We start from the raw sequence: 15,622 nt of genomic DNA, 5'->3' as shown, positions 1-15,622 counted from the left end.
TTTGCCCCATTTTATAATCTTTCTTGCCACACTTGTTAGGTGAACCACCGCAGTTGTTAAGTTAGTAACACGGTTGTTAAGTGAATCTGACTTTCCCATTGACTTTGCTTCTCAGAAGGTCAAAAAAGGTGATCACATGACTCTGGATACTGCAACCATCATGAGTCAGTTGCCAAGCATCTGAATTTTGATCATGTGACCATGGAAATGCTGCAATGGTTGTATGAAAACCTTTTCCAGTGCCATGGTAACTTTGGTCACTAAATGAACTGTTGTAAATCGAAGACTATCTATATAATAATAATAATAGTAGTAAAGTTGGAAGGGACCTTGGAGGTCATCTAGTCCACCCCCTGCTCAGGCAGGAAACCCTATACCATTTCAGACAAATGGCTGTCCAGTCTCTTCTTAAAAACCTCCAGTGTTGGAGCATTCACTGCTTCTGGAGGCAGGTTGTTCCATTGGTTAATTGTTCTAACTGTCAGGAAGTTTCTCCTTAGTTCTAGGTTGCTTCTCTCCTTGATTAGTTTCCATCCGTTGCTTCTCGTCCTGCCTTCAGGCGCCTTGGAAAATAGCTTGACTCCCTCTTCTTTGTGGCAGCCCCTGAGATATTGGAACACTGCTATCATGTCCCCCCTCGTCCTTCTCTCCATTAAACTAGACATACCCAATTCCAGCAACCGTTCCTTATATGCTTTAGCCTCTAGTCCCCTAATCAACTTTGTTGCTCTTCTCTGTACTCTTTCTAGAGTCTCAACATCTTTTTTACATCGCGGTGACCAAAACTGGATGCAGTATTCCAAATGTGGCCTTACCAAGGCATTGTAAAGTGGTATTAACACTTCATGTGATCTTGATTCTATCCCTCTGTTAATGCAGCCTAGCACTGTGTTGGCCTTTTTGGCAGCTGCAGCACACTGCTGGCTCATATTTAGGTGATTGTCCACTAGGACTCCGAGGTCCCTCTCACAGTTACTACTATTGAGCAAGGTACCCCCTATACTATACCTGTGCATTTGGTTTTTCTTGTCTAAATGTAGAACCTTGCTTTTTTCACCATTGAATTTCATTTTGTTAGATAGCGCCCAGTGTTCAAGTCTGTCCAGATCCTTCTGTATCTTAAGCCTGTCTTCCGGAGTGTTGGCTATTCCTACCAGCTTGGTGTCATCTGCAAATTTGATGAATTCCCCATCTATCCCCTCGTCCAAATCATTGATATAGATATTGAAGAGCACTGGGCCCAGAACAGAGCCCTGGGGCACCCCACTACACACGTCCCTCCATGTAGATGCGGTTCCATTGAGGACCACAAGCTGAGTACGGCCAGTCAGCCAGCTACGGATCCATCTGGTGGTGGTGCTTTCTATCCCACATTTTTCTATCTTGTCAAGTAGTAGGTTGTGATCTACTTTATCAAATGCCTTACTGAAGTCCAAGTAAATTATGTCCACAGCATTCCTCTGATCCACTAATTTTGTCACTTGGTCAAAGAATGCAATAAGATTTGTCTGGCATGATCTATTTTTGACAAACCCATGTTGGCTTTTAGTAATGACTTTGTTTGCCTCTAGGTGTTCGTTGATTCGTTGTTTGATTATCTTTTCCAGGATCTTCCCAGGTATTGAGGTCAGGCTGATAGATCTGTAATTTCCTGGGTCCATTTTTTCCACTTTTTTGTAGATGGGAACTACATCAGCTCTTTTCCAGTCCTCTGGTAGTTCCCCTGTGCTCCAGGATCTTTGAAAAATATAGTTCAGTGGTTCTGAGATCACATCTGCCAGTTCCTTGAGAACCTTGGGGTGTAATCTATCTGGTCCTGGCGATTTGAACTCGTCTAGGCTGGACCGGTGCTCACTTACCATTTTCTTGCCTATCTTAACTTGCGTTTCTATTCTGTTTTTTATGGCACTATTTTCGATAGGTTGGTCTGTTTTTTCCCTTTGTGTAAAGACAGATGCAAAAAACGAGTTAAATAGTTCTGCTTTCTCCCTGTTGCTTGTCACCTTCTTGCCACTTTCCACCCACTAATGGACCAATCATTTCCTTCACTTTTTTCTTGTTTTTTACATGTTGAAAGAAGCTTTTTTTGTTATCTTTGACTTTGGTCACAAGCCTTAGTTTATTTTGAGCCTTGGCTTTCCTCACTTCATCTTTGGAGACTTGGGCTATTTGCTGATACTCTGACTTAGTTATGTGCCCCTCTTTCCACTTTCTATACTTGTCCTTTTTATCTTTCAATTTGTCAGAGAGTTCTTTATGCAGCCATGCTGGTTTCTTTTGAGAGCTGTTATTTTTCCTCTTTGTTGGTATTGTGCTAGACTGGGCTTCTATTATCTTGCTTTTCAAAATTTCCCAAGCTTCTTGAGTTGTTTTCCCCTTGAGGATTCTCATCCATGGAATCCTTCCCAAGCCCTCTCTAACTTTATTGAAATTAGCTCTCTTGAAGTCCAAGACTCAAGTTTGATTGTGTCCTATTGCTTGTGCTTCCATAATGTTGAATTCCAATATTGCATGATCACTTCCTCCCAGGGTTCCTATGGCTTCAACACTTTCTATCATTTCATCTCTGTTAGTGAGAATTAGATCCAAAATGGCTAATCCCCTAGTTCCCTTCTCTAATTTTTGGGAGACAAAGTTGTCTGCTAGGTTTGTCAGGAACCTATTTGATCTTCCACTTGGTGCAGAGTTTGTCTCCCAGTTGATGTCAGGGTAGTTAAAGTCCCCTATTACTATTGTGATGTGCTTCCTACATACTTTAGTTAGCTGACTAGCAAAAAGTTCATCTATTTCCTCTGTTTGGCTGGGTGGCCTGTAGTACACACCTATGGCAATGTCATTTTTTTCCTCTTTATATTGACCCAAATGCATTTAAGACAGTTTTAATCATTGTTGTGCTCTATTTCTGTAGAGATGTAGTTATTTCTTATATAGAGAGCAACTCCATCTCCTCTTTTATTTGGTCTGTTTCTTTTAAATAATTTAAATCCCTCTAGCTGTGTGTTCCATGTGTGGGTTTCATCCCACCATGTTTCCGTAATGGCAACAATATCATATCTGCCCTCATTAACCTGAATTTCTAGTTCACCCTGTTTGCTATTCATACTCTGTGCATTGGTGTATAGACATTTGAGTCCTTTATGACCAGCCCTGTGTTTACTTTCTACATAACCTATGTGGTGCCTGAGTTCCCCTATTGTCTTACCACCTATTTGGTTAGTGCACTTTATGTGGCACTCACTATTAGAGGCTTCATTTTGCTTGATAGCAAGGTTGGTATTCTTGTCCACACACACATCTATGCTACATGCACTGATAGCCCTATAATTTTTAAATTGCTGGGGACAGGGTTGTTCCGTATCAATTAACTCCCTGTCCCCGCTGTTTAGTTTAAATTTCCCTCCAGAAAATCTGTGAATTTATAGCCGAGTAACTCAGTCCCTTTTTTTGATGGATGCAAACCATCTCTTTTGTACATCTTTTGATTGGACCAGCTACTGACATCGTGACTAATATATCCAAAGCCTTCCCCTTTACACCACTCCTTTAGCCACATATTGAATTGTGTTATGCGCTGGCCTTTTCCGTTTTGCTCCTTATACACTGGTAAAACCTCTGAGAAAGTAAGCTTACAGCCTATTCTGCTAAGTTCCTTCCCCAAGCTCTGGAAATCGTTCTGCACAGAGAGTACATCTTTTTGGGACAGATCATTAGTGCCAAGATGTACAATAGCCTCCACATCACAGTCCTTGCTGCCATTCTTGATTATATTAGAAATACGCTTCTTGTCCCTACTGGCAGTAGCACCTGGAAGACACCTGACCTCTTTCGAAGCCTCTGTGTCCTTTCCTAAATTTACATCCCTTATAATTGAATCACCTACCAGAAGATAGCTTCTCTTTTTGGATGCCTTTCTGTTCTTGCATGACTGATGTGTAATACCTGATTCACACTTCTCCCTGTCGAAATCTAGTTCTTCATCTCGGACCACAATCCCCTGCTTATTTGGGTTATCTTCACAAATACCTTTACCTGTCTCCTTAATGTCCCTATTAAGGTCAGCAAGGGCACTGTAACTGTTGTGCAGGGACACAGCGAAAGCTTTGCATTTATGGTTCACAGCTCTCACCCTGCCAGATCCCACAGCTGTCCACACTGCCCTTCTCCTGCAGGATCTTTGTGGTAGAGGGGGCTGATAGCATGGAGGCTTACTAGAGTAGAGGGGCTGAACTGGACACCTAATTTCTGCCTGAAGAGCAGAGATTACAGACCCTAGATAGATAATCTGTCCTTGCAGGCTAGTGATTTGTTTACAGATAGGACAGTTTCCAAGTTTGAAAAAGGTACTGCGGAAGACAGCTGCAAAGCAAGAGGGCTGTAAAAGACTATGAAGTGGTATATAAGTCTAAATGCTATTGCTATATTTCTCTTCAGATCTTATACATCTTTCACCTTTTACCTTCATGGGCTCTTCATATCAAAGCCAATAGGATTGATTCGGGGGCAGAAAAATGGGCACTTTTCCACATTTAATATTCTCAGGCTTGGAAAGATTTTAACACCTTTTACACCAAGGGTAATTCTAAGGGGAAATCAAAGAATGGCTGAGATTTTATGGCTAGTTTGTTCAGGTTCTCATTGGCAGCTTCATGTTCTATGCTAGATGACAATCTTGTTAAAAGGACTATTATCTTTCCTGAACAAATTTCAGTCTATGTACAGCTTGATATCATGAGCAGGGCTGGAATCCTTTTAGATGTTTCTGTTTCTACTCTAGGCCTTTCCTGATAGCAACACTGAATATACATTTTGCTTTAGGGCTGCTTTTCTTCAGCTGGAACTTTAATTATGATGGAGGGAATTATAATCAATTCCAAATATTTGTCAATTCTGGCAAAAAAAAAAAAGGTTCAGATCTTTGCTAAAATGTTGTAGATGAAGAGGAACTTCACTTTTCAACATGATAACAACCCAAAGCATACCTCCAAAACAAAAGAATGGTTTAATCAAAAGAAGATCAATGTTTTGGAATGGCCCAGCCAGAGATCGGACTTGAATCCAACTTAGAAAGGGCTGTCTAAGTGCTATTGCTATTATTATTTATTAATGTTAATGTTTATGATCATAATATTTTACCTAGTTTATACTCTGTTTATAAGCCGCCTAGAGTCACCTCTAGGCAAGACAAACAGCATATACATTTAATAAATAAATACCAGCCAATTTATCAATATAATAATAATAATAATAATAAGTAGTAGTCTATAACCTGCTCTCAAAATTTCAAACATAGCTCCCCCAGTTTTGAAAAAAATAAGGCTATATTATATGTACTGTAAGGCTATATAATAAATATATAGGAACAAACAAGAACCTTGGCTTTGTCCTGTCAGGGTTAAGGGAAAGTATCACATTCTTTGTCCTCAAATGCCAGGTGAAATGCCACATATACCAGCAACAAATCCACTCCATTTAGAAGCCGCACATTGAGACCAGGTGTAAACTTCAGACTTCATATTTGTAATCTCTGGGCTGATTTTTTTTTTTTTTTACAAATATTCTAATGACATATGCTGGAAAATGCAAACACATTCCTACTTTATTCTACAGCTTTGAGCTCTATTTAATCACAGCCATTCATTTAAAAAATGTTCCAAATCAAAAAGAAACCAGGCTGGTTTTCCTTTGTGCCAATCGTATTTGCTGCCAGTTATAACTTGCAGGCTAGGAGGCAGAGGACATGGCAGAGGGTCACCCTCTCAAATCAAAAGGCAAAGAACAGGAGATTGGTACACATTCTTCATAAATCAGAAGCATGTTGCAGAAAAATCTCTTTTGTGATATTTGCTGAACAGCTGGATTTGCTTAGTTCTGATGAACCATCACTGGATTGATGGTGGCACTATAAAAATACAGGGATATTTTTGGAGGCAGATGCAGAGTTTTCCTGATGCATAGATGAACCACTTTAACTGGCACTACCTAATGTTTTTTTATTTTCTCATGATAAAACTGTATGGCTATGTTTGATTTTTAGGAAGAGCAGTAAGCTATCTGGAAGTCCACTTTTCAGAAGGATATGATTTGCATTGAAAATTTTAAAATGAAATACTACCAGCAATTGTTATGCCAAAAATTTCCATAAGTTCCAACACTGTCTGGAGAAAAAATTAAGAAGAAAATATTTGGAGCTTTTCTCTAAAATGGAGTAACACAATAGTTAGAAATTGGAAATCAGTAATGGAGTTTTCTTGATCCTTGTCAGAAAGAATTATTTTCCAGCCACAAAACTTTTTAACCCCCTGTAGGAAAAGCAATCAAGCAATTTTAAAGCAATTTTAACTCATAGCATGCAATTCACTTAAGAAATTCATGACTCTGAATGCTGGGATTGTTCTTGGTTTTAAAAAGAGCCCAAGATAGTTGATCACAATGCAAAAGCAACGAAAGACTTCTTACATTCATACACACAAAATACAATACAGCAGTTGTCTTGAACATTTTAAGAGGCTTAAAGCAGACGAACACAAGGTTAATCTACCTGTCTAATGCTCTGCCACCTTTGTTTCTACTGTTTATTTTGACTTTAAGTAGGATGGCCTTCTGAGGAACAAAGTCAATCAAGTCTGAATTAGAATTTAATAGAGATCGTAAAGAGCAACCATCTTTATTACAGATGTTAAGAAAAGGTGAACAATGAACAGTGAATCAGAAAGAGTGCCTAAGGCTAAACATTTTTTTCCTCTCTCTAAAGGTACTTCAAACTCCTTCTCTGCTAACACCTGCAACGTTCATGTGGGATTTCTCCTTAAGAAAGAAGAGACCATAATTTTAGGGCACACTTAATGCCCTTTCCCATAGCTGGAATGCTTTTGAATCATCACTAAGATGGCAGAAAAGTACCATATATTGGCATGAAATGAACTTTCTCCATTGCTGATTCTATGCTACTATTCCTACTTACTGCTGGCCCTGACTTTTCTCCAGAAGTAACAAAACCCTTAAGACTGACTTTGGACAAGGCTGACACAAAGAAAAAAACACTTTTAACACCAATATAGGTAAGGAGAATGTACGTTCTCAGTCATAGGCTGGGGAATGAGATAAACTTAGTGTCACAGGGACAAGAAGGAATATCAGTACTGGGCAATATTGTACAATGGTTAGATGCAAGTGGTTAGGGCATCAGTGGTTAAAGCAGGGGTGTCAAACTGCTGGCCTGCAGCCCAGTTGCATCATACGGAGGCCGCACCCACCCCAGCTCCAGCAATGCAAAAAAAGTCACGCTATGTCGACACCCGTGGGTTAAAGCATCACATTAGTTTTATAGTAGTAGTTAAGGAATCAGGCTAGAAATTGGGGGACCTAATTCTGCCTTAGGCACAAAGCCAGCTGAGTGATTTTGGGCCAATCACTTTATCTCAGCCCCCTAGGAAGCAGATAATGGCAAACCACATCTGAAATACCTTGCCAAGAAAACTCCAGGCAGGCCTTGTCTGTCAGGGACTGTCTCGAAGGTACCTCCTCCCTGCCCTGCAAGTATCATTGAGACAATGCAAGATTCTAATTCGTTTTCCATTCTGTAAAATAAATACTGCAAGGGGTATCAATGTTAAATCTGTTTTTGTTTGCAGAGAGAGGAACAGACAAATAATTGCAAAGAATGAATCCCTCTATAAAACTGCTCAAGGATTATTACTAGTACATTGTAGATTACAACAGGTAAGATCCTCCTGCGATTCTGGGTTTTTATGCTACTTTACAAGAATCAAAACAATGTTGTTATGTAATGTGGAAATGCTCTTGTTTTATATCTGGTTTTATGACTTCCATAAACCTTTAAATGTTTTTCTACACCTGGATAATGATGTTTCTTCAGAATGATAAACAATGGATAAATCTCCTGGCATGCAAATTCATGTGAGAAGATAGGAACCATCTTTTCAATCCAGAGTTAGCCAAACAACAATTGCCTGCCATTTGACTATTGACTGGTTTTATTACCAGGACATCTCAAAAACCGAGTTCTTACATTCCTAGGTGAAACAGAATAAGGTGAAGCCTCTCTTTGTAGGTTCAAGAGCAAATGTACTCCTTTAAAAAAAATAGTCAATTTATATTCTACCTGTTTCTTTATTCAAGACAGCTAAGCAAGAAATAAAAACTCTGTCAAAACACGTTCAAGAATATAGAAAATATACTGGCTCTGAAACCATCACCACTTCTGGAGGGCCCCACAAGGAAAGGGAAGAATATTTTAAATATACAAAACCTGCAGGAATTGTAGTTACTCAGAATCTATTTTTTCTCCAACTCAGCCGCTTCAAGATATATGAACTTCAACTCCCTAAATTTGAAATCAACTCATCTTAAAGTTGCTGAGGTTGAGAAACAATGACCTAGGCAATACCCTGCTGGATTGGACCCCTGTCCATCTAGTCCAGCTGTCTATTCTCACAGTGGCTAATCAACTGCACAAGAAAGCCCACTGGTGTCCCTGCCTATGGCTTTCAGTCACTCTACCATCAAGGCCAATAGTCATTGATTGATAGATGTTGATCTGCAAACTGGCTGAAGAAATAAAACCAGATGATACTATAATTCTACAGGCTCCTCCCCAGTAAGATTCAGAGAAGACCTTCTATTCATAGACAGGCAAGGGAACTGAATCATCAAGAACACAAATGTGTTTGGAGGATAGATTGACTTTTGCCCATCACATTCCAAGTCATTCGTGAACAAAAAACACATCTGGACACGAAAGTAAAAGTAGAGTCAATCCACTACAATATTTGACAAATGCTGGCGATAGAATAGGTGAAAACATGCTCAAATGAATGAATGCTATTAAACTGATGTGATCATGGATACAAAACATCCCCACAAGAATGCAAATTGCTTCTTAGGTTAAGCTTAAGAGAAACATGTTTTGCTCCAGTTGTGCAGCTGGAAAACTGATAGGTGAAGCTTTACGAGAATTAATGGAGATCCAATATGAAATTTTCCAGGCAAGTCACATCTATCACTGAATTATGAACCCTTTCCTGTTGTATTCTCCCATCTTCAGAAAGTTTAAAGTCAACTCACTTCCTGCATTAAAGGCAACATCAATTGGTTCTAAGTTGAAACGGAATAATCTTTTTTCATGCAAGCACATTTTTCAAAGGACTAAGCAAAACCAGCAAAATGTTTCACAGTAGCAATGAAAAGTCTTCACTGAAATTTGGTGCTGATCAGTGGCACATATGCTGGCTAATTGTGCTCATTTCCTGGTTCCATTCTGCAAAGCTTTTCTGAACATACAGAGACCTCTATGTTATTCACCAACCATGGCTTTGATCTGTAAATATGAATATGTTGAAGTAAAACTTTATACCTGAATTAGATCAGCCTGAAAACTATGTAATTGGCTGGGCAATCTTTACTCTCATGTGGAAACTGGTCACTGTTCCTGTCTTTAAATGTTGCTCTTCCTTGTCCCTCTACGCATCACCAAAAAAACTTCTGAGAACAATCTCCATAAAGGGGCCCATTAAAAAGCTGGTTACTTTAGCAGCTTAATAACCTTTTCAAAGCTTTAATACCTTTTCACCTCCTTACCCCCCCCCCAGCTAAAATCTGAAGGACTGTTATCATGGCAACAGAATGAAAGAGGCACTTCATCGGCACACTGCTGTCTTCCAAGCGCATGGAAGGCAGCCAGGTAGCAGATGGCTGGTGTGGACTATTCCCTGCTTTCTACCGCCGCTGCTGCATGTTTAAACAAAACAAACGTCATCCTCCTCTTGGTTACTGGCTTCAGAAGAGCTGCATAGAAACACAGCAGGCAAAGGTGCTTGTGTGCAGCCAGGAGAGGGGGCCGCAGGGTGCACTCCTGGCACTCTGACAGCAATGTACAGTAGAGGGAGAGAGACGTGCACCGTCCATTTCATATGTTCTATTTTGGGCCTCTGTTGGCACCGGCTACTCCCCCCAAAAGCACAGCTGTCTAATCAAATGCTGGAGGAAAAAGAGCAGGCAGGATCGACAAGATTACAAGGCAGAAGATTGTGTTTAATTGTTGAGAATTGCATAATTTAATTAAGTGTACCGACACACATTCAGGCCCTTGTTGCAGCTGTGATAGGGGAGCCTAGAGTTGGGACTGCTGATACAGCAGTCTCTCTTGAATGCAGAACGAGGGAGCCCAAAATAGCTAAGATGGCGGAGTGTGTCAAAGACATAGCAGAAGGGCTTGCACGCACATGCCTGACAAGAGTCCCAGCATTAATTCAAAGCAGCTATTTGGGCTGTTTAAAAGCAAAAACGTGCCTCCAGACCCCTCCTCAACCTTGCTCCCCCTTCTTGAGGCTGCACGCTAAGTTCCAGGCCAGAATAAATGACTGAGGCAGCGTTCCTCTAGCACAACTCCTCCCTTGTAGAGAGGGAGTGGGACTCTGCGGCAAAGCTAACACAAATTCTACCATAATGATTAACTTCTGTGAAGGGGGAACTCTGACTGGCTAGGAACAGAGGGGGGATCCTCAGAGAACAAGCAATCAGCATCCCCCATTCCACAGAGCTAATTTTACAACAGTGTGGAAGGCACAATTCTTCATCCTGAAGAGCCAAAAGAGTCACTTCATCCACCCTGGGAAGAACCACAGAGCCATACAAACCTAGTCCTTGTTGTTCCACTCATCAGTACTATCCAGAATTATCCAGAGCCAGGCTGCCTCCCTTTCCCAGTAAATAAGGCAGCACCCTTTCAGGCAAACAGAAAGAAAACACCTGTTCAAGCCAATATGGTAGTTCTACTTTTATCTAACAGGGAAGGCAACAAAGCAAAGGTATTTTCCCCAAAATGCAAATGAGTGGCTTGTATGTGTGTGGAGTGGGATATAGAACCAACTACAGTCTCCAGCAACCAGCTAGCTCACTGAAGCAGCTCCTAACCTCTGCCTCCATGACACATTTAACACCTGGAAAATCAAATGATCCCAAACCTGTCTCCTACTGTGGGGGATCCAGCACCCTTGTCTGATTGATAATGCAACGTTCCATAAAAATGTCCCAACATTTTTTGGAAGAAGGAATCTTTGCCTATTTTGCAAGAGTGGTTTCTTAAAGTTTCTTATTTGGCGGAAATGGCAAAGATTTCGGCTTTCTTGAAAGATCAATCGCAAGAGAAGTACCTCCTGGTATGGAAAAAATGGATAGATTTTATACAATATAAGTTGGATATAAAAAATATTATTTAGTTTTTGAATAATTTATATTAAAAATTTAAGATATTTCATAGACATTTTTTTTAATTTTTTTATTTTTATTTTCTTATTGGATTTTTTCTTTTTCTGTTTCTTTCTTTCTTTCTTCTTGTATTTTTTTTATATATATTGTTGTTAACTATTTTATAATTTGTTTAATGAATGTATTTAGATTTGCTTACGGTTTATATGTATCTTAAGATTTTTTTAAAATTTTTTTAATTAAGCCTGTATTCAGCTCTGGGAAGGTTGTGGGAGGGTAGGGGAGGGTTGGGAGGGTTTGGGGAAGGGAACTTTTTTGTAAAACTTAAAAATTTTCAATTAAAAAAAAAATAAAACGTCCCAACATTTTTTTTTTAAAAAAAAGCTTAAATGCAGCTCTTTTTTTTTTGCCAAGGGTAGCACCATACTCAGAGAGAAGAAGTAGCAAGCAAAAGCAAGCATTCTAGGAGTATCACAGAATTACAGAATTGGAAAGGGATCTTAGAGGTCTTCTATCATTCACCCATTCATGCAGGAAATCTTACACTATTCTGGACAAATGGCTATCCAAACTCCTCTTAAAAGAATAATAATTCTTATTATGTGATTTTAAGTTTGCCCTACAGAACTCTGGAAAAACAACATAGGGCGAAAACAGTACTCTTCTAGCATCTTACAGACTAACACATTTATTAAAAGCTTCTGTGGAGCAGCTTCGAAGGGTTTAAAACTGCAAGATTGTACTTTCCAGGAATCAAGGACTCTCTAGTTCAATGCTTTTCAACCTTTTCACAGATTGTACCACTTTTAGGATATGGCACTATTCAAATACACCAGTCGCCTAGCAAGGTGTCAAAAACTTGACAAAAAAAAAAAAAAAGGAAAAAAGTGATAAAGTACAGGTAGTCCTCGACTGACAACAGTGACCATTCTTAGTTACTACGGCACTGAAAAAAAGTGACTTATGACCATTTTTCACACTTAAGACCGTTGTAGCAACCCCAGGGTCACGTGATTTACATTCAGATGCTTGGCAACTGATTCATATTTATGATGGTCACAGTGTCCCGGGGTCATGTCACCCCCTTTTGCCACTTTCTGACAAGCAAAGTCAATGGGGAAACCAGATTCACTTAAGAACTATGTTATTAATTTAACAACTGCAGTGATTCACTTAACAAATGTGGCAAGGAAAGTCATAAAATGGGATAAAACTCATTTAACAAATTTCTCACTTAGCAACATAAATTTTGGGCTCAATTGTGGTTGTAGCTTGAGGACGATCTATATACCCACTCACTACACTTTTAATGGGAAACTTGTGTTTGTTTCTTTGACATGAATCTTTGCACTGTTCTATCCCCTTCTGTCCTTCCGGTTGACTCAAGAAGCCTCTCCTCTTCTCCATCTCTCTTTCTCCGTCCCTTCTCTTTCCCCGTTGGGTTTTTTTTCCCTCCCTTTCCCTCCAAAATCTTCTTTTATATTCTCTCCTCTCACCCTTCTTTTCTCTTCGGTGTAGCTGCAGCTGATGCCTTTCCCCGAGGCTGCCCGCAGCTTCTGGAAGCGCCAATCAGCTAGAGCACCACAGTGATCCGGGGAGCTCAGCAGAGCTCCTGCAACACCATAGCTCCTGCTGACTCTCCCAGAGGCCCGTGTGGCACTGCCACTGCTTCAGCTCATCCCCCTGCTATACTTTTGCACCTTTTAATACTTTTTTTTACAGTGCTTTTCAGCCTGTTGTACCCATACCACCTGCCAGGTGCCGAAGTACCACCAGTGGAACGTGTACCACAGGTTGAAAAGCATTGCTCTAGATCTCATGAAGGGTTCTAGATCTGTGGGTCGGGACCCCATTTGGGGTCAAACGACCATTTCATGGGGTCGCCAAACAACGCAGTCCGCCATTCTTTTCCCCTTTTACTTAGCTGTGCTACTCCCTTTTATTGTATTGGCTTTTGAAAGCCAATAGGATAGACTCTCTTGAATAGAGTCTAATTCTATTGGCTTTCAAAAGCCAATAGGAATTGTCCAGGCTGTCTCTGCCCTGCTGAGCCCACCATTCTGCAAACGGTGCTGCACCAGTTGAGTAGTCCTCGACTTACGACCGGTTGAGTAGTCCTCGACTTACGACCGGTTGGGAGTCACGGCATTAAAAAGGTTGAGAACCACTGTTCTAGATGGAACCTCCACAGACTTTGATTGCTGCAGTCTATGAACCATCTTTTTAAGATGTTAACTAATGTTTTATCTTGATGTTTTTAGTAATATCATTGCAGATTAATTTAGTTGTCTAAGTAAAAGTAGTTATCCTTCTCTGTTACACCAAGTGGACAATAATCCTCAGTTGAAGCAGCTAATGCCTGATTTGTTTAGCCAATTCCCAGGACCAATTCTTTGCAGCCAAGTTAATCTGGAAGGTAACCTTTCTGCAGACTTTAGTGTGATGAATCAGCCTTCATTGTGATTCACCATTTAGTATTTGGTTCAAAGCATATTTTCAGGTTCTAAAGGCATGATAAATAATAATCTATATAGGATATACTAGAAGACATAAGAATTAAAATAGTGAAATCTTGAAAATCCTTCCCCCCCAACCCCAACTGATTTGGGTAAGATCTTTTTTCTAATCCAGTTTGGAAATATATGACATTCCACAAATTTCTCCCATAATCAAATCAAGTATCCCTGCCCTTTTGTTATTGGGACTTCTATTTTAGGAGATATAGCCAAGATGACTCATATTTTGTTGGGTATAGAATTTGAGAGTTAAAAGCCTGCTAGTGAATGGATGAGTTGGGAATCAAAGAAAAAAAAAGGCAAGCTGGGAAACAGCAATTCAGAAGAACAATCCTGTCTTTCATGATCTGGAAAGAAATTATGTCAAAACCTCTCAAATATTCTCTAAAAGATGGATCTTTTTATAATGTTGAATGAGTATTGGTAATACTAGAAACAAATTAATTCATCTCTGGATTTGTTAACATCACATGTGGAATAGCCAATCCACATGTGAGATTGCCTGAACAGTAAATCTTCAATTTTTATGCATATTTTTTCTTCCAAAGAGATACATGGTATAATCTTCAGTGATTTTATGGGAATAGGACAGGCAAACACTACCCCTGATTAGGATGACTTGGTGTGTTCTACTTAAGGAGAGTCTGAAGAACCTCTGCAAAGCCATTGTGAGATGTATATTCAACATCTATAGAATAAAGTTGCTTGGATTAATTTATCTAATTGTGTAAGAGGCAGTCTTGCCTCATTATCTCGGAAAAGTTTTAGCTTATTTGTCCCATGAAATGAATAAAGCCATCAAGGTCACATTTGTTCAGTCACATTTGCTTTAAATCAATGTCCCTTCTCTGGTTGGTTACCACCACATGGGAGATGATATATGGTTGGGCCTGTGTAATGGCTCTGAAAGAGGCAATAGTCCACACCTTCTCTTCAAGAAGCCATTGCTGAATCCAATAAATCTAGACATTGTCATGGAAGGATGTTGAGAAGGTAGTTCACATGAAATTCTAGAGGTCCCTGGAGGAAATGGATTATTTTTTCAGTTGGGTTTCAGACTGAAACTGTAGGAATCTGGATGGGAAAGAACAGTCTTCAGTTCACTCCTGGCAAGTCCAAATGGCTATATAGCTCTTGAGGCCTTTTGCATCTGGAGATTTTTCATTTCTTCCATTCCAACTCTGGATGAAGATGCACTCTCCCAAGCAGAACTGGTATGCAACTTGGGGGTCCTCCTGGACTTGTAGTTCCTGTTCAAAAGGGAGGTGTTAACTGTAGCCAAGAGGGCCTTTGCACAAATGTATCTTGTGCGCTTACCCACTTCTAGCCTGGAAAATCGAATTATGGTTACTCATTTTCTGTCACCTCCTGTCTGGACTACTATAATATAAATCACATGGGCTGCCCTTGAAGAATATTTGGAAGCTTCTGGTCAGGAAAAAAATAATAAACGATGAAGTCCAGGATATATGCCTTCTCTGTGACTGACCTATGGAACACCATTCCCCACAGAATACAGATAGTCTGTATTCCATAAGCCTTAAAGACCTGACATTTCTACCAAGTTTTGAGCCAGGATGTTAAATGAACCTGGTTTATATGATTTGCATGTTTTTGTGTTTATTCTTCTGTGAGTTTGATATTGTTGTAATGTGATGATAGTTATTTTTTCTTTGTGTCATTGTTAATATGTTAAATTGTTGCTAGTAATTTGAAATCATATGTAACATGAGCAACCATATAAGTATTTTAAATTAATTAAATCAATAAAAATAAAAATGCAAAGACCATTTTCTTTTTCTGCTTGATATGCATTTACCCTGTCCAGAGAGCAGGCAAGAGCAAATGGGCTAATGGTATTGTGTAGCAAACAAGTCTCT

The 15,622-nt window shown here is 39.7% G+C and overlaps 1 protein-coding gene across 5 annotated transcripts in view; it reads right to left on the bottom strand.

The window, feature by feature from the left end:
* The window catches only part of DTNB (dystrobrevin beta), a 114,736-nt gene that overhangs the window by 18,718 nt on the left and 80,396 nt on the right, over positions 1-15,622 (bottom strand). Inside the window, exon 17 of one of the 5 annotated variants that reach the window (XM_039346065.1) lies at positions 13,292-14,992. The exons of the other annotated variants lie outside the window; for them this stretch is intronic. Within the exon in view, the coding sequence (XP_039201999.1) occupies positions 14,843-14,992 (150 nt within the window). The 3' untranslated portion in view covers positions 13,292-14,842. Of the gene's footprint in view, positions 1-13,291; positions 14,993-15,622 lie in introns of those variants that run through there. 5 annotated transcript variants of the gene reach the window in all.

This window comes from Crotalus tigris, unplaced genomic scaffold, assembly GCF_016545835.1.
Source record: "Crotalus tigris isolate CLP2741 ecotype Arizona unplaced genomic scaffold, ASM1654583v1 scf7180000017987.690289119674:8195010, whole genome shotgun sequence".
NCBI lineage: Eukaryota > Metazoa > Chordata > Lepidosauria > Squamata > Viperidae > Crotalus > Crotalus tigris.
This window is presented reverse-complemented; position numbering and strand designations above follow the sequence as displayed.